The following is an 18690-nucleotide window of genomic DNA, read 5'->3' as shown; positions in this document are numbered from 1 at the left end:
GGCTAATTGACTACAAATCAACTAATCTATCTCGATCGAGATAAAGTGATGAATGCGCCGATGTCATAAGACGTCTTCTATATTTTTCGAAAAACTACCGTGGTGTCCAGTTTTTTCATAATATTTCAAGAGCCTATTTTTTTAATGTACCTACCATATAGTATTAACCTATTTTACATATTTCTGTTATCGGATGATGAAAGACTGCGGTTCATTTTCATTTTGAAAAGGATAAATTTTGGGAACGCCACGGAAGAGTTCTCGGTTATTTCGAATTGTTTGCGAAAATTTATCCGAAACAGTCGATAGTATAACGGAGGAAAACTTTGCATTTTACGCAGGCCAACATTATGCATATGTGGCAACACTCGGATTGAATATAATCAACGCTTACGATTACGGATATGGCTAAACTTGTTTCCTAGCTGTGTGGCAAGCACAGAGACGTACGAAAAAAAAAGTTTGAAATAACGTATTACTCATACTGTTTTTCTGACTTGTTAATTTTTTTCTAATATTCTCACTTTAATGAATTCAAACCAATCCACCGTACGTGCAGTGCAATTCATGTCGGAAACAATACACAGTTTGTAAATTATTTAAACAAGAAATCGATGTGTCTTTTATCTCACAAATCATACGTATGAAAGAAGAGATTATTAATTAATACTCAAAAACAAAAATTCAGAAAAAGGTTTATCAGCATGATCGATACTTTGCGTCATGGTCCCTGATGCAAGGATATGTTAACTCCGTATTATGCGAATTTCCACATGATTTATCACGAAGTACTTACTTGCAGAGACAAGAAGGAGCTATTGCAACATTTTTTCACTCACGAAAACAATTAAAAGAACAGTAAAAAATTATTACAATTCGACGTGTTAGGGCAACACAGGAATCATGTCTTTGAAATAAAAGTATGGCTGTAATAAAATTCGCGAGTTATATCATGTTTGGCTTTGCATTTATGTCGCAATAAAGATGGCAAAACACTGAATAAATTTCCAATAAGTTTTTACACGGGTTAGGAAAAACCATCAACATACAGCAATAGCCTAATGGCTGAAGCTTTTTTAGTTGTGTCGATACTGAAATATTGATCACTCACGGAAAGATAGTCGCGTTGTCATCTTTATCTGTCTTGGCTCAAATCACGTTTGCACTAAAGTTGTCACGAAGGTAGTAGTTTACTACATTTATTTATGACCTAGAAGATAAAATTACACCGAAAGGTTTCTATAAGATGGGCTTTTGTACTCGTGGAGCATGCCAACTGGTGACGGTTAGCTCAAGGTACGTACAAAGTCATTCAAGTAAGCCCAAAGGTTGTCATTAGAAGATCTCAACAGGGCGAGTACACCAGAACAACTAACAGTTGTGTCATTCGTATCGGTATGGACGAGATTGTAGGGCTTATATTCAATCGATTTTCTAATCAAATCTTTGACTATGATTTTCCATTTTTCACAAGAGACCAACACAACGTAATATGAGGTACTAGAAATATCATGATTCTTGTTATTGGAAAGCCATTTCTCAAATTCTGCTTACTAAAAAATGCCGAAAATGGATCACTTGTTAAACTGCCAACTGTTTATATTTTTATGTAACTATGACCTGGGTGTTGTAAATATTTCAAAGAACTGCCTATAGAATCATTCAAATATCTGTTGCAACAGTAGCAAGAAGTTACTGTTAATAAGAAATAAAAGAGTTGAAAAATAAATTTTTTTTCACCCATCAGTATTTCCTGGAAATTTACCGTGAGACTTTCGGGATGACAATTTTTTTCCGAATTAATTGGCTACTGCCGGTTATATTGGCCTGCACTGGCTTATCTGCGACTGAACTGGACGTTATTTACGAATGGAAATACGTTGACTATGTATGGCAAAGTACGGATCAAAAACAAGATGCCATCGAACAGGGTGTTTACAAGCACTCGAGAATCTTGATGTTTGACCAACAGCCACTGCCAGGTACACCTCTCGTAATGATTAACTGTCGCTCGTAGTAAATCGTTACTGACTGCTTCGATGCCGCAGCTCTACTCATCGTCGTCGATTTACAATAGGAATATGGCAAATTTGAACATGAATTGGGTGGTCATGGCACAACCGACCGCACTAAAAATTATAAAATTTTTAAATTTCTTTGTCCATATCTTACAATATTCTGTTGGTAAGAAATCAGTTCAGATCTATCACAGAGTCTAATTCACTTGTGTCTACATGCTTAGATGGCCGACGAATGGTAACAACTCCGAAATTCTACAATAACCCGGCGACTCCATCGACGATTTCGGACGCAACCGGCGACGGTGGTCCATTGCTGGCTCCGTATCCAGATTGGAGCTGGCACAATAAGTCATCGGGAGACTGTTCGGGGATCACGAGCGTCAACAGAGCAGTTGCAAGTATATTGAAAGGTGGCTGGTAAGAATATTCAGTACACATCTTTACACGTGATATTTAATTTGTCACAGATCGATGACTGCGGCAGAATTTGGATAGTGGACTCTGGTACAATCGGCAACGAACTGATATGCCCGGCCAAGATTCTCGCCTTCAACTCGACGACCGACGAGCTGCTGGAGAGCTTTGAATTCTCGAGCGATTTACTGCGCGGTCCCTGGAACGACGACACGGGAATACTCGAAATACAAGTCGTAGAATGCTCTGCTAACGCTTGCGACGATTACTGGGTTAGTCGACTACAGTTTCAATTACGATTCGTTCCGTTCTAGACATCGTTTACAGCATCTGGAATTACGGTGAAACGGCGTTGGTCTTGGACTGAATATAATGACATATTATTCGTATTCCACTTTGGCTAAATTGATGATTTATATAGTGGAAAATCAACGGTTATTGTACACTTACAGGTATACATTGGCGATGTATCGAGCTACGGCTTGGTGATTTTCAACGGAGAGAAGGCGTGGCGATTAAACGATGAGATTTTCCTCCCGTCCGAAGCTGGCTCGCAATTTAGCATTGCTGGAGAAAATTTCACCATGGGCATTGGACCTTCCGGCTTTTTGTTAACTCTCGATGGATTTCTGAAGGAGAAATATTTGATGTTTAAGGCCTTATCTTCCTTTAAGACGTACGCGGCTTCTTTGGAAGACATGCATAATACCCAGTACTCGGGAAGTAACGTCACATACTACGTTAGCAATTGGACAGCATCGAGTCATGAAGTTGGAAAGGTTTTTACAAAATACGGAGGTATCGTCATCGCTGGATTCACTGATGAAACGGAATTGGTGTGTTGGAATCTACAGAATCCTCTGGATAACGGCTACGTCGTACGTACAATGCCGCATTTCTCCGATAAAATTTGTCCGCACAATTTAATTGTTTGTTTCAAAAATTTCCTATGATTTCGAACTTTTAACGCGATTACATGCCGTGGTTTAGAATAACTTTCAGGTCTGCAGCTCTGATGTATGGTTGCGAATGATTTCAGGGTGTTCTGGAGCAGAATGAAACTACCTTGCAGTATATTTCCAGCGTCAAGCCCATAATAGAAGACGATAGTGACGTCGAGACAGTCTGGGTATTGACGAATAGATTCCAGAAGTACGTATTGGGCACGATGAATTTCGACGAGATAAACTTCAGAATGATAACGGCCGACGTCGCTGCCCTTGTCAAAGACACTGTATGCGAACCGGAGGATCACGAAGTTTTGGATAGTATACTTGATATAAATTTTCTTTACCTGAAAACTGTATCCGTATAAACTGTCACCGACCGTATTAGCGTGGCGCGTAGCGTGCGAAACTAAATTCTTGGTAAGAAATATTTCGCATTCTTAGACTACTTCGGTAGCTACACAAACTCGGATATATTCGTTCTTCAGTCGTATTAAAATGTCTGAAAATAAAGTTTTTCAACAATCATACTTCATTATTGCACAAGATTGTTTACGCCTAAAATACAAAAAGAATTTACTTCATAGAATCGAATTTTCCAAGATATTACAGACGAACACGTTGGATTTGCGAGTGTTTATCGTTTGGGGTCGCATAGAAACATTGCTACCGAGTGGATTAATATTTTTATGGACTTCACGGCTTCATATAAGTCTTGGATCAATAAAATACCGATCACAGTACATCGTGCAACAAGGGAATAATTGACTTTTATTCCTGTGTTACATAAAAAAGTTTGTTCTCGACTTATTATCAACTCTGGACACATTGTTGGCTTGAAAAACGGGACTCACTCAGTATTAGGGTGGTCCTTATTTTGGGTAAGTCCCGACTTACCCAAAATAAGGACCACCCTACTCAGTATACATATGATATGTTACGATATTTATAGACTTTATAGGTATACGTTGTAACGCTAATTTGTTATACCATCAGCTGAGGACTTACCGTTCACACTTTGATGCGATTCTCTAATTACTCTGAATTCAATGAACAACAATAAAACGATATCTGTTGGGCGCCAGACGCTTCAACATCGATTTCGAAATAAATATGCGATACGATATTAGTAATTAGAGAACTCGTTGTATGGCTGGCTAGGCTCAGGTACTCACACGAACTAGTAGAGTGGAGATATTCAAGATAGCTAACGATAATTCAAGAATTAAAGTAATAAAGAATAAGCTCAAGTCAGGATAAATTAACAAGTCAATCAGTCGCATATTGTCGATTAGGTTCACAAATTCGCGTCGGTCAAACTGGATTACAAAAATTAGCAGCAATCGATAAGTCAACAAGAATAGTTCGCAAGATTTTCGATGGAATAAAGTTAAACGGCAGTTGAACAAAGACGACAGTTAACAGAAAGAACTGAGCGTAGGTTCGGAGAAGCGATATAACGCAAAAACCTACTCAAGACTATGCGTCACTAGGAGACGTGATTTCACCTAATTTCCAAAGATGGACGCTACGATAATTATTAGCCTGTTAATTTAATGCGAGATTGAGAACTTTATTAGAAATCGATAGTTAACAAAAGTGACGATAGCTTGGATGTTAGTAACGAAAGACTAAGACAGACCTTGGGATAGAGTTTAACTTATAAGAAAGATTGAGATTAATTAATAATTTACGAAAATCGGTAGCTTTGACCAGAGAATATTAATTACAGTAAATTACGAGGGATAATTTACGAGATCGTTATCGCTATGTGATCAAAATGCTAAATTCCTTTACTAAAAAAATTTTACATACCAAAGACAAATACAATACGATAAAACAGAGAACATGAGCAACTTCGTAATGACATGTGACAAAAGCGGAAGCTTTACCTCAGCCTGTGACCCGGGCTCACAAGCACTGAATTTAATTTAAATTAAACTTATCGGTTGCACAGAAGAGAGAAGGTAAGAGAAAGGTGATCTGTAGTGAAAGGAAAGAAGTTAAACGAAAGTGCAAACGAAAGAGGGTTTTCGAGAAGAACGATAGCGACAATAACGATGGCGGTAAGGAAGAAGGAAAGGCAAAGTAACTGAAGGAAAAGTCTAGATCAACGAGAGTAAGACAGGAAGGAACGTGGCCTCATATTTCCCGCTAATTTGGTTTTGCTGGACATATGGCTTCATATTTCCCGCAAATGCGTTAAGATGGAATAACATGTTACTTTCATTCCGCTTTTCCGGTTAAAAAAGTTAACTTTATGGTTGAGTCGGGAATAATCTAAACAAATACTAATTCAAAGTTAAGACAAGTATAATGAGGCTGGTATAACAGAATTTTTTTAACGCCAAAAAAGTAATTTGTATTCACAATTCACTTCATACAAATCCTATACAAATAAGAATGAATTATCTCATAGTACTGCCTGATTTCAACATCGTTTTGAATTCACCAAAGAAGTACCTTTGCAACGATCTTTTCATACTTTCAAAGTGTCTTGATATGCTTTATTTCTTCCCATAAATTACGCGTTCAATCAAAAACGAGAAACACTTGGTATAACAAATCTTGCGGGCCTCCACATTTGTGATGCGCATATAGACCGATGTGCTGATACGAACTTATACATACATAAAAACCATGTTATATGTATACTACACAAGCTCCGCCACCCTGGATTCTGTTCCGAAATTTTTCTTTGTAAACTGTAATTCACATTTTTCTTGATATCTTTTGACAGTACGAAGAAATTTGTTGTACGAAAGATATAAATGTTTTAAAAATCTTTTCATAATCTAGAAAACGATTCGTCTATGTGGCTTCCACATTACGTAGCAGTAGGTGCTGCCCCATATATATATATATATATATATATATATATTAGGTTGGTCCTTATTTGGGGTGTTTTCGAATTTTCCTGCGGACAAGACGGAAAAAGTTTGCAAATAAATCAATAAAAAAGTACGTCAAACCGGGAGCCTGTAAGCCAACCCTAAGTACTCCCGCCAAGGCCATGAATTTTCCCATGTAATTTCAATGGGAATTCGGACTTACTGCACTATTTTTTTCCCCCCCGCCTAAATAGTATTTTGAAAAATCTGAAACTTGGAATATGTCGTTCCTATATTCATAGATATTCTACAAAAAATTGGGCGATTTACAACGATGAAATTAACAAAGTACCAGCGCATCAAAGTTGTGTCATAAAGTAAAAAATCACCATTTAAGGAAATAAGATAATATTTATTTCGTTAAATTATATAATTAGAATCTAATTGTTTGATATTATTTATTAATCCATTTATTTCGTTAAATGGTGACACTGTTACTTCACGTAGCTGAAAATGAAGGTTGCGGATCGCCTTAAAGTAGCTGTAAGAGTGCGAGAACAGAATTGAAGGAACGTAAAATCTGGAGGATGTCACATTGTACCAAATTTGTCAACATTATTTCATACATTTTCAACTTCCTGTTTCTCTATTTTCAAAGAAAAAAGGAAGTTATTATAATTACCCCGAAAATGAAAAGTCGAGTTTTCACTAGACTTCGACGCTTCCAGATCTAGAGAATCACCTCCAATCATTTCCAGATGGACCTCTCTCTGTGTGAGTGTGTATGTACGTATCTGAACAATTTTTTTAACCGACGATATCTCGAGAACATGGTGCGATGGAAAAATGTCAATGATGTACAGGATTTTACCCTCATGGAAAAAAACCCTCAATTTTTGCGGGTAAGCATTAAAATTTAAGGATTCACCCTAAAAGTTGAGGATAAACCCCTAAATTTGGGGGCTTACCCCCAAAAATTGAAGGTGAATCATCATTAATGGAGGGTTTATCTCCAACAGTTGGAGATTAACCCTCAACGATTGAAGGTTCATCCCCAAGAGTTGAAGATGAACCCTCGACGTTGAAGGTGAAGCCTCAACGTTGAAGGTAAACCCTTAGCGATAAAGGTTAATTCCTAACAATTGAGGGTTCAATCCCCAAGACATGAAGGTGAATCCTCGACGCTGAAGGTACACCTCCAACGATGAGGGTAATTCATATCCCTAAAATTTAACTGATTGTAAATGTGAGGCCGAACTATCAACATTGCGGGGATTGTCCCCTGCAACCCCAAGGGATACACCTATCTCTTCTTGAGGGTAAACTCTAAAATTTGAGTGTCGACGCGAAAATATAATATGTAAAAGATTGGTGGTGAAGCCTTGATTCCATTGCAGGGTAACATAACCCGTGAAATTTCCAAGGTAATTCTTATGATATTCGTTGAAGTTCTATTATTCTCAACAACATGTGAAATGATCTATCTACATATTATTTATAGCAAAACCAATGATTCAATTTGAATTCAACTTTCGAGCAACTCGCTGGAATTGAGCCATCGCATCATATAGTATAAGGATCACTATTGATGTTGCATTTTACTTACCCTGCATGCCATTATGCAACGCACCAAAAGAATACTACTTAGTTTTTTCAGGGTTGAAATTAGAAATCATAAACTACACTTTATATGGGGATTCTCACGTCAACTCGGTGAATCAAAAACATTGACCCTCTTCGATTTTCTCAGTCATTTTTTATATGATAGTTCTTGGAAATTATCTGAAAATTATCGAATCTGAATATTTTATGTATTTTCATATAGTGTATGTACATTGTACATGTACGCATACATCTTCATTATAATATAATAATGAATGGAATGCATTGCGTATAGATAATTCTTCGTGGCTATATGAATTATACATACGTACGTTAAATTTTATTCACGATTATTTTTCTGCGTGGGGATGCATTATACCCTCCTTCTATATTAACCCTTTCGCTACGGACGCATTCTACGTCGCGCCGTCCCCGCTGACCGAGCAGTCGCGGCAAGCGTCCGTACTTGCGGAACACCGTGCGTAGATACAGAGCGAGCGTCAGGCGTTGGGTGACTATAGTCACCGATCGGGCCGAAAGGGTTAAACGCGAATTCGTATAGATATACAAGAATTTAATAATGTTTATATATAATTTTCGTGGCATTCAATGATAAAAATGAATATCCAAATGCATATATAACATATGTATATGATTGACTCAAGATATCAAATGAGAAATAACCAGACAACTTCTTGATGAGTCAGTTTCTATTGTATTTACTAATAGTGTGTAATGCACTTTTGTAATACCGTTACATCTATAATCCCAATAAAATGACACAATAAGCTCTTGACTCGAGAATTCTTTCAAAGTGAATCCTCGATTGGGAGGTTCACCCTCAACTCGGAGATAAACCCTTGACTTGGGGGTTAACCCTCACTTAAGAGGTAAGCTCTCAACTTGGGAGTAAACTCTAGACTTGGGAGTAAACCTTCGACTTCGAGGTTAACCCTGAATTAAGGGATACAAATTTACCCCCCTAGAGGTTGAGGGTTGTTTTAGGGGTTATTTTGGGTGTAAAATTGGGGTTTTTTTCCGTAAGGGTACGTTTAGATGATAAGCATGAAGAATTCATATATCCCTTACAATTCGAATGTTCGCTTTTATTGGAAAATGATCGCGAATGAATTGTTTAGAGACAATTTGTAGGATTATTGATTTTGTTTCTTAAATAAAACAAATTTTTCCGTTTGCAAAACCGATGTGATGTAAGGTAGCTTTCGCAATCGGAGTATTATTGTTATTACCATTCTTATAATCATTTTAGAAATTTATAAACATAATTTTAATTTGTTATATAGCAAACAATTGAATCAAATCTGTTATGTGCAGCGTTTTACATTTGGCTTTCGGAGAAAGAAGCAATTTCATGAAGAAGAAACGCAACCGCAAACGATTTTGACAATACTTGAGGTACTAGGTTCTGATAATTGAATTGGTTTGCAACGTGATGAAAAGTACCGCTGATATTTTTCTCACGGCTTTTTCATTGTATAAGTATGCTAGGTTCAACAGATTTTCACATTATTTGAAAATTATCAATTAACTTTCGTTCATAACAATATAATGATATACCGTCCGGTTACACTTGACTACGAAAATTTGTTCTACTTTATTTCGAAATTATTGTGCGTGAACTACAAATCGGTAAGTAATAGTTATTCAAGTTTAGAGTCCATTGTTATACGTACGACTTGAAACGGACCTCGAATACATTTTTTGCGTTATTTTAAAGGGGCGAAGATAACGTTTCCAAGTAATCATCAAAAGTTAAACTTTAGTTTGTGATGAGTTTCGGCCAGACTGATCGTCGAATGGTGCAAGGAACGTCAATCCATCGTTGATGCTTGTGTGCAAAATTGTCGTAAGAACAAAATATCTCGGATTGATTCGGAATGGCTCTACGAACTTGTACCCAGAAGTACCATTGCGCCATACGCTGGGATGTACATGCTTGATTTGTTGTAAGTATCTCTGAAAGTCGAGAAATGAGTGATAGAAGTACTTTGAACGACGATCGGGATTGATTGACTTTTCAATTGGGCTATAGCCAACGGTGCGAATAAGGGATCAGAGGAGGACGACTTAGTAGTAACATTGGACAGAGCTTCCAATATCGACGACGCTGGAGCCGGGATTCGATCCGACCATCTCTCTTTCGCACCATAGATCTCGCACGGGCCTCGATATTCCACGATCCATCCCATAAGACACGTCATCCCAGGGAATATCCCCATGAACAAGGAAGACGCTGAGCCCACGGAAATTAGACGAACTACCGAGTTATAAATTAATGACAGTTTTTCGATGTATGGTTAAGGTTGTATGATCACACAAGAATTGGTAAGAATTAGTAAGCGGTCGATAACCCTTCAAGGTTTCGGTCACCCATCATTTCATTTTGTGATTTTCTTTTATAAATAGTTAACAAATAAACAAGATTCTTATAGTGTATGCATCATGCCTTGAAAAAGGCACGCCAAGTTTCACGTACTAGTATAGTGTTTTTTTTCTCTCGTTTTTCAATAGCATTACATAGCAGTTGCCAATCCTTTGCTTGCAATCACATAGCGGTAGTACGGTTTGGTAGCACACTCATAGTTGGATGTCAAAATAACAGACAACATTCATTCCCTGCTCACATCGCGATCGGAAAACTTTATCAATTTTTGACTCGTCTGATCGGCACCGCCGTATTTTATTTGTAATTCGAAAGTATGTTTATGTGTGAGTTTTTTTTAATTTTCTTCATACTCAATTATCACTTATAGTTGGATAAGTTTAGGGTTAGTCTGAACCCAGAGTAGCAGCATTGTGATTCCTAAGAGATATGAAAACTGAGGGTCAAGTTTCAATCGTACGTTTATTGTAAATTGACAGACATGTACTTGGTGATAGTGCGTGATTTGATTCTTTTTCGTACGAGGTGATTATATGCATACATTTTTGATCAGAGATGGTGTTTTTGTGGGTAATGACCACATTTTAAATATACTTGGCGAAAGGTTTTCGCACTGGATGTGCTTTCTGGAGGGATTATATATACGACTCTTATACCACGGAGTCGAGTACAAGTGAAAAGTTTTACTAGGTAGGGTCTTTCGATCATGAGTTTCGTCGAAGTTTCTGCGATTGGATTCTGGCACTTGGAACAAAACTGGCTAATTGACTACAAATCAACTAATCTATCTCGATCGAGATAAAGTGATGAATGCGCCGATGTCATAAGACGTCTTCTATATTTTTCGAAAAACTACCGTGGTGTCCAGTTTTTTCATAATATTTCAAGAGCCTATTTTTTTAATGTACCTACCATATAGTATTAACCTATTTTACATATTTCTGTTATCGGATGATGAAAGACTGCGGTTCATTTTCATTTTGAAAAGGATAAATTTTGGGAACGCCACGGAAGAGTTCTCGGTTATTTCGAATTGTTTGCGAAAATTTATCCGAAACAGTCGATAGTATAACGGAGGAAAACTTTGCATTTTACGCAGGCCAACATTATGCATATGTGGCAACACTCGGATTGAATATAATCAACGCTTACGATTACGGATATGGCTAAACTTGTTTCCTAGCTGTGTGGCAAGCACAGAGACGTACGAAAAAAAAAGTTTGAAATAACGTATTACTCATACTGTTTTTCTGACTTGTTAATTTTTTTCTAATATTCTCACTTTAATGAATTCAAACCAATCCACCGTACGTGCAGTGCAATTCATGTCGGAAACAATACACAGTTTGTAAATTATTTAAACAAGAAATCGATGTGTCTTTTATCTCACAAATCATACGTATGAAAGAAGAGATTATTAATTAATACTCAAAAACAAAAATTCAGAAAAAGGTTTATCAGCATGATCGATACTTTGCGTCATGGTCCCTGATGCAAGGATATGTTAACTCCGTATTATGCGAATTTCCACATGATTTATCACGAAGTACTTACTTGCAGAGACAAGAAGGAGCTATTGCAACATTTTTTCACTCACGAAAACAATTAAAAGAACAGTAAAAAATTATTACAATTCGACGTGTTAGGGCAACACAGGAATCATGTCTTTGAAATAAAAGTATGGCTGTAATAAAATTCGCGAGTTATATCATGTTTGGCTTTGCATTTATGTCGCAATAAAGATGGCAAAACACTGAATAAATTTCCAATAAGTTTTTACACGGGTTAGGAAAAACCATCAACATACAGCAATAGCCTAATGGCTGAAGCTTTTTTAGTTGTGTCGATACTGAAATATTGATCACTCACGGAAAGATAGTCGCGTTGTCATCTTTATCTGTCTTGGCTCAAATCACGTTTGCACTAAAGTTGTCACGAAGGTAGTAGTTTACTACATTTATTTATGACCTAGAAGATAAAATTACACCGAAAGGTTTCTATAAGATGGGCTTTTGTACTCGTGGAGCATGCCAACTGGTGACGGTTAGCTCAAGGTACGTACAAAGTCATTCAAGTAAGCCCAAAGGTTGTCATTAGAAGATCTCAACAGGGCGAGTACACCAGAACAACTAACAGTTGTGTCATTCGTATCGGTATGGACGAGATTGTAGGGCTTATATTCAATCGATTTTCTAATCAAATCTTTGACTATGATTTTCCATTTTTCACAAGAGACCAACACAACGTAATATGAGGTACTAGAAATATCATGATTCTTGTTATTGGAAAGCCATTTCTCAAATTCTGCTTACTAAAAAATGCCGAAAATGGATCACTTGTTAAACTGTCAAGAGGGAAAAAGTAGTTGCGAATAATGAAGAAAGAATTCATCCAATTTTTTTGTCTGCCTCACTTTCCCCCGATCTTCCCTACTATATAAAATCTAACATTGCATTAGCTGTGTGCAAACTATAGGAAAACATGAATAAATGATTTGATAATTGATTTTCGCATCAATAGATTTAGACAACGTGAAATGGTAGGTTCAACAAGAGCCAAAAACCTTCGATTTTTCAGGATTAGCTTCAATATGAAATACTGACCGAATACAGAAGTGACAATTTGATTTATATCACTTCTAACAAAACACGAAGATGCAAGTGGCCCATATTTTTGATTTTTGATTTTTTTACCTGATTTTTTTTCTTCGATGTTCGATGTATTTTTTTGTTCGATGTGAAGTGTTTTGATGATCTATCGCTACGTAGCCCTACAGTATAAGTAATGAGCACCCTACGGCTGTTCTACCTGATCCTTGCTGTTTCGGCATCAATTCATGCTATCACATACAATACACCGTACCAACAGAGTGGTGGCAAACAAACGTCATGTATGAAATCTGGATCGAATCCTTCAAAGACAGTGATGGCAATGGAAAGGGCGATTTGAATGGTAAGCCAGCCTGTTTGATCAATAAAGAAAACATTTCGGTTTGTTGATTATTTCATAAATATGTGGGGTGAAGGAAATACAGTTTTTCTGGCAGTTATTTTTTTAACGATACTCCCACAATCATTATACAGGTATCAAGAGCAAATTGGATCACTTCGTCGACATGGGCGTGACATGCATTTGGCTGCCGCCGATATACGAGACTCCCATGGTTGACAGTGGCTACGACATTTCCAATTTTATTGCCGTGAACTCACTTTATGGGACACTTGACGATTTCGATGCACTGGTAACTGCGGCCCATAAATTGGGACTCAAAGTAATCATCGACTTTGTTCCTAATCACACGAGTGACGAACACGAATGGTTCGTCAAAGCAAAGCAGGGCATCGAACCATACTACAGCTACTACGTCTGGAACAAAGGAGTTTATTACGGCGACTATCTTAGCTATCCAAATAATTGGTTGGACGTCTTCGACGACGGCACCGTTTGGGAATGGGTCGACGAACGCAAAGCTTATTATCTTCACCAGTTCAGCGTGCACGAAGTCGACCTCAACTGGAGGAACCCTCTCGTGATGTCGGAAATGAAGGTAAAACATACTTTCGTTTGAATAACATCTGTTTGTGTAAGAAGCAGCGAGAATTCATCTGAAATTTCGTGACTTTTCAGAACGTTCTTACGTTCTGGCTTGATCGTAACGTAGATGGCTTCCGTATCGACGCTGCGCCGTACTACGTAGAGTCTTCTACTCTGGAGAACGAAACTAGGTCCGACAAAGATTTCGATTCAACCAATTATTTCTACCTGAACCACACCCAAACAAAGGATCAACCAGAAAATTATCCACTCGTACAAGAGTGGAAGGAACACATAAACAATTACACAGCCTCAAAGGGTAACGACAAGGTTCGGTTCATCTGCACGGAAGGATACTCTGACATTGATTACATTATGAAATGGTATGACTACGGTGATGACTTTCCATTCAACTTTAACTTCATCAGAGCCGAAGATATCGCCAATGAAGCTGTTCTAGATACAGCGGAGGACATCTACGGCATATTCGTCAAATGGCTGGACAATATGCCGTCGGGTAAAACAGCTAATTGGGTGGTGAGTTATAGGTGCATTTTTAAATCTTCGTTCCTTCAATTTTGTATGGTCGGTAAGTCTTATGACTCATATGCACGTAGTTAGGGAATCACAACTTCTCTCGAATCGCCACACGAATCGGACTGTACCGAACGGATGGGTTTCACATGTCCGTACTTTTGATGCCTGGTGTTTTTACTATGTTCAATGGCGATGAGCTCGGTATGACGGACACATATCTTACGTGGGAAGAAACTATTGATCATTTTGCTTGCAGTACAACCAATACAACTTACTCTCTGATCTCGCGAGATCCCTGGCACACTCCTTACCAATGGGACAACACCACTTCTGCCGGTTAGTATGCCCCGTTTTCATTGATCAAAGGTAGTGACTCTACTTTCTCGATGTCAAGTCTTTGTACTCGAGCCTCCTTAAAATTTATCTGAGAAATTGTATTTGGATCGATAACTTTCAGGTTTTTCCACAAACTCTACGCCTTTCCTCAAGGTCAATCCGAACTACTTGACGGTGAACCTTGCCACTGAAAAAGAGGCGGATTTCAGCCATTATAAGAATATTCAACAAGCAATCGCTCTGCGCAACACCACCGTATGGCGGGAGGGAACGGTCGACGTCGAACTTATTGAGGATCAGGTGGTAGGTATCGCTAGGCAACTTGACGGTGAGGAGCCGATAGTTGTGCTGATAAACTGCGAGAATTTCACCGTCACTGTGGACTTGGATAATTACTTTGACGGTCTGCCCGACGAGTTGTCACTCAAAATCGCTGATATCTATTCCGGATTGAGCGCAAAAATTGGGTAAGTTCTCCATTTGTTGCTGAGAAGTGTAAGTAATCGAGTTTTCTGGCGAATGTTCTTTCATTATTCACCTTTTAACTTTCAGAGATACGTACAGCAAGTCAAGAATAGAACTTCCCGAATATGGCTCAATGGTCTTGCTCGGGACAACTAGTGCTTGAGATTCATCAACCAGCGAAATTCCCATCCGAGTAATAACTGCGAGAAGTATTCCAAATTTATTCCAAGTTTCAATTCAGTTACCGCCAAATAAAGACACATGTATGAACCATTACTTCAGACGCGCATGGCTGTTAATGCCTCTCCAATCACAGATCACATTTTTTTTCTCACAGAACAAGTCCCCGTTTTTTTCCACGAACGGTCGTGACTCTGTTTTTTGAGTTGCCTGTCTAACAGCAAAACTAAGAACGGTTGTCAAATTTACGATACTGAGTTTGAAAATTCATCCTCTGATATGAGAAATTTACAAACAGTATCCATTCGTCGTTGTTAGGTGATCGTCGTTTTTTAAAACTATCGTCATTTCCTTCAATTTGTGATAAACGTTCCGATATGATCATGCATCTAGCGTTATGTTATTTTATCATTCTACTCATTTCAATCGCTAATATTCACGGTAAACTGAAAACATCGATCTACAGACGGAGACGGAGATGCCGAGTCAAATATGGGCTTAACACTAATAAAAATACTAATTTCCGAAGCTACAAAGTCAAAAAATTTTGCATGTCAGATTTTTTACAACTCACAATCTCTTATTTTGTCTAGACCAAATGTTTTATAACTTGGAGAAAACCAAAGTTCTATGGTTTTTATCACTTAAATTCAGCAGTATGTTTAATAAATTCCAAATAAAGTACAGAAAATGTATAGCAAGTTTACAAATACAATGCATTTACTATATAATTTCTTAAATTCAAAGTACGCTCCAGCGTTCCTCCAACCAAGTTGAGCGAAATTAGCAAATTTATATGCAAATTCAATAAGAATGCCTAGTAATTCACTTTATAACACGGAATTTTTTATTCAATTATACTGTGGTCCAGTAAAATTTTGGTAAATTTCCGAACACTTTTAAGAATGTGGAATAATTATCACGTAATTATAGTTTATATACTTTCGTTCGTGAAGAGCTTCAAGCTCAACGGCCAACGTTTTTATAATTTGAATAATCGAGATAAAAAATATATATCTTGCCATACAACAAGAAAGTTTCACCGTAAGCAAAATACTGAACCCTCTGTATAGAAATAGATTATATACGAATATTGTATACAGTACATTATGTATCACTTGCAGAACAAATTCAGTGTCTCGTCAATGGCGAATAAAACTTGGAGGTTTTCCCCATAATGACACCCCTTTCCCCCGCCCGTACATAATACTGTCCATATAATTGTCAAGATGTTCCTTTATCACTATAATTTAATCATTTTCGAATACAATTTTAACCGACGATGTAATGAATTGCTGGAAAGATCGTCTGCTTCAAACCAAAAATACATTTCAGTGCTAAAGTACGTACATAAGTCGCTCAGTTTATAAGGAGGTACGCTACAGGGGGAAACTGATTGTGAGTGGATACTATCGTAAAGGACACCAGAATATAGACGAGCTTATGGAAAATTTCTCATACCATTTCATATTCAAAGAAAAATTTATCCTCAATGCTAGTGGCACTGTGCGAGCTCGGCGCGCACACCGTGCCTTGGACGGTATCAGCGATGTTGACCGACAGAATTCTGAAATTGACATCGTCGAAGTCCATGGTACCCAGGGCGAATTTTTGATACCGATTGGTCAGCATCCAGTACTCTTCGTGCTCAAATCCGGGCTCAGACCCTTCGAATATTTTAGCAGCGCTGGTAAATTGCAGAGCCTCGTCGTCCTCCAACGGTGTACCCTGAGACAGTTGAAAATTGGCTGTAATACGAAGCACTGAGTTCTGATCGGGGTTCTACTCACCACGTACTCTGTAGCCAGAGGATTTGCCAGGTTCCAGCAAGCCACTACCAGACTCGAGGCCAAGGCGCCCATAAGGACCCCGGACTTCGAGAAGACTTTGACAAGCTCTTGCGACGGCAGCGTAATGTTGCCCTTGTAGTAAGTTACACTGCTGTTCTTCGAATTGTGCAAATCCTCGACTCTTATCGCGTAGTCTGAGTAGGAAGACAATGGTCTCAGAAAAAGATAGTCCTCGTCGATGAATCCCGGGGGGGGTATCCTCACAATGGAAGTCCCGAGTTCCAGGGTGACGTTCTCGCCGGCAACGCTGAACTTCGTAGCTGACGAGGCCGGGGCATAAACGTCGTCGTTTTCCAGACGCCATATGTCCGAACCGTCCCAAATAACAAGGCCATAGCCCTCCGGGTCCCCAATGTAAGCCTGAGGAGGATTCTTTCGTGAAAATCGAATTCTTAGCGGCAACGATTTCGAACTGACATGACAGTCCGTAACTAACCCAAGTCTCATCGCAGGAGTCCCCCTTCGTCTCGACGAATTGTATCTCAAGCCGGCCCTTGCTCGGATCTACAGAATTATGGGTCAACTCATGTGGAATATCAATCCGATGGATCACGTGGTCGGTTGTCGTATTGAAGGCGAACAGCTTAGCAGAACATACTTGCTTATCTCCTATCTTCCCGGAGTCGACGAACCACAGCCTGTTGCACTGGTCCGTCTGGAAAAATATTCAATCAGTGCAAAGAGTCGAAACGGGACGATTTGGTACTCACGAAAAGACGAGACACGCTTGTTATTATTTCATCACCACAACATTCTGTCTCGTGCCAATCCCAATTTGGGTAGGGCTCCAGCAACGAACCACCGTCCCCGATCATAGGCGAAACAATTGACAAACTTGGAATTAACAAATCGTTGGAATATCTGGGTGTTGTAACCAGAACTCTATTGCCTGGAAACGAAAGTTCTGAGCTGTAGAAGCAACAGGTGATTATTTTGTCTAGATGTGTTTGCTGCAGATTGTACCTGAGATTTTCTGGAAATCAATTGGTATGATTTTCGTGTAATTGTATTCTTCAGAAACTTGCAACATATGCTCAACAAGTGGATCTTCGGCCGCGTATTCAATGTACTTCCATTCATGGATAGTCGTAAGTTCTGCCGCCAACAACGAGCCAACACATGACAATACGATTGTGAGTATACGAAATGGTCTAGATGGGGTTGTCATTTTATTACGGTTCTTCGATTCCTGCTCCGAAGAGAACAGGAACACATTAGAAAACGGGCTTTATTCGAAACTTGATGGTGCCTATGTGACTTGATGGAACAAAAGAAGAGAAATAATTCAATCGCATCATCCAATCGGTTTGATCACCTACGTGTTGTTTCTATAGTTACGTAATTTTCATCTAAATATTAATGATGATATGATTGACGTACGCAAACTTAATTCATTGTTATGATTACAGACTTACTCTAAGTGTTCGTTGAAGTAGAGTTTCGTCCGGCTTTAACAAAATTAGCGATCGATGTGCAATGTCGATAACGATGGTTTTGACTACGAAGTTTATTCCTGACTACCTTGAAACCCAGCATAATTTAGTTGAGCGGGCCAAATATTATTGGCAC

At 38.4% G+C, this 18690-nt stretch overlaps 3 protein-coding genes across 7 annotated transcripts; 2 read left to right on the top strand and 1 right to left on the bottom strand.

Moving 5' to 3' along the window:
• The first annotated feature begins 1197 nt into the window (after window positions 1-1197).
• On the top strand, window positions 1198-3912 carry LOC124213379 (major royal jelly protein 1-like). Of its 2 annotated transcripts, none has more exons than XM_069133909.1 (6): window positions 1198-1296; window positions 1748-1982; window positions 2243-2415; window positions 2489-2707; window positions 2888-3313; window positions 3475-3912. In XM_069133909.1, the coding sequence occupies exons 2-6, from the start codon at window positions 1781-1783 to the stop codon at window positions 3748-3750; spliced, it is 1296 nt and encodes a 431-aa protein (XP_068990010.1). In that variant the 5' UTR covers window positions 1198-1296; window positions 1748-1780; the 3' UTR covers window positions 3751-3912. The 2 variants fall into 2 exon arrangements, with proteins under 2 accessions (XP_068990010.1, XP_046470637.1); XM_046614681.1 differs by lacking the exon at window positions 1198-1296 and adding an exon at window positions 1303-1497.
• Window positions 3913-12186: 8274 nt separating this feature from the next.
• On the top strand, window positions 12187-15367 carry LOC124213374 (maltase 1-like). 3 transcript variants are annotated; one of them, XM_046614672.2, is made up of 7 exons: window positions 12187-12273; window positions 12988-13171; window positions 13303-13766; window positions 13847-14290; window positions 14371-14626; window positions 14748-15093; window positions 15179-15367. In XM_046614672.2, the coding sequence occupies exons 2-7, from the start codon at window positions 13108-13110 to the stop codon at window positions 15252-15254; spliced, it is 1650 nt and encodes a 549-aa protein (XP_046470628.1). In that variant the 5' UTR covers window positions 12187-12273; window positions 12988-13107; the 3' UTR covers window positions 15255-15367. The 3 variants fall into 3 exon arrangements, with proteins under 3 accessions (XP_046470628.1, XP_046470625.1, XP_046470629.1); XM_046614669.2 differs by having other exon boundaries at window positions 12203-12273; window positions 12962-13171; XM_046614673.2 differs by having other exon boundaries at window positions 12237-12474.
• Window positions 15368-15456: 89 nt separating this feature from the next.
• On the bottom strand, window positions 15457-18678 carry LOC124213380 (major royal jelly protein 1-like). Of its 2 annotated transcripts, none has more exons than XM_046614683.2 (6): window positions 18537-18678; window positions 18085-18310; window positions 17832-18010; window positions 17558-17776; window positions 17062-17481; window positions 15457-16999 (listed from the first exon to the last, which is right to left on the bottom strand). In XM_046614683.2, the coding sequence occupies exons 2-6, from the start codon at window positions 18287-18289 to the stop codon at window positions 16727-16729; spliced, it is 1296 nt and encodes a 431-aa protein (XP_046470639.1). In that variant the 5' UTR covers window positions 18290-18310; window positions 18537-18678; the 3' UTR covers window positions 15457-16726. The 2 variants fall into 2 exon arrangements, with proteins under 2 accessions (XP_046470639.1, XP_068990011.1); XM_069133910.1 differs by having other exon boundaries at window positions 18085-18216.
• Between the last annotated feature and the right edge of the window lie 12 nt (window positions 18679-18690).

Source organism: Neodiprion pinetum, chromosome 2 (assembly GCF_021155775.2).
Source record: "Neodiprion pinetum isolate iyNeoPine1 chromosome 2, iyNeoPine1.2, whole genome shotgun sequence".
NCBI lineage: Eukaryota > Metazoa > Arthropoda > Insecta > Hymenoptera > Diprionidae > Neodiprion > Neodiprion pinetum.
The sequence above is the reverse complement of the archived record's forward strand: the minus strand, read 5'-3'. Positions and strand labels throughout refer to the sequence as shown.

Coding starts and splice junctions, on each gene's coding strand:
- LOC124213374 (XM_046614672.2), top strand. CDS start 13,108: ATGTATGAAATCTGGATCGAATCCTTCAAAGACAGTGATGGCAATGGA. Junction 13,767..13,846: donor TCGTGATGTCGGAAATGAAG/GTAAAACATACT, acceptor GTGACTTTTCAG/AACGTTCTTACGTTCTGGCT. Junction 14,627..14,747: donor GGACAACACCACTTCTGCCG/GTTAGTATGCCC, acceptor GATAACTTTCAG/GTTTTTCCACAAACTCTACG.
- LOC124213380 (XM_046614683.2), bottom strand. CDS start 18,289: ATGACAACCCCATCTAGACCATTTCGTATACTCACAATCGTATTGTCA. Junction 17,482..17,557: donor ACTCCTGCGATGAGACTTGG/GTTAGTTACGGA, acceptor AATCCTCCTCAG/GCTTACATTGGGGACCCGGA. Junction 17,000..17,061: donor CTCTGGCTACAGAGTACGTG/GTGAGTAGAACC, acceptor CAACTGTCTCAG/GGTACACCGTTGGAGGACGA.
- LOC124213379 (XM_069133909.1), top strand. CDS start 1,781: ATGACAATTTTTTTCCGAATTAATTGGCTACTGCCGGTTATATTGGCC. Junction 1,983..2,242: donor TGACCAACAGCCACTGCCAG/GTACACCTCTCG, acceptor CTACATGCTTAG/ATGGCCGACGAATGGTAACA. Junction 3,314..3,474: donor CTCTGGATAACGGCTACGTC/GTACGTACAATG, acceptor GAATGATTTCAG/GGTGTTCTGGAGCAGAATGA.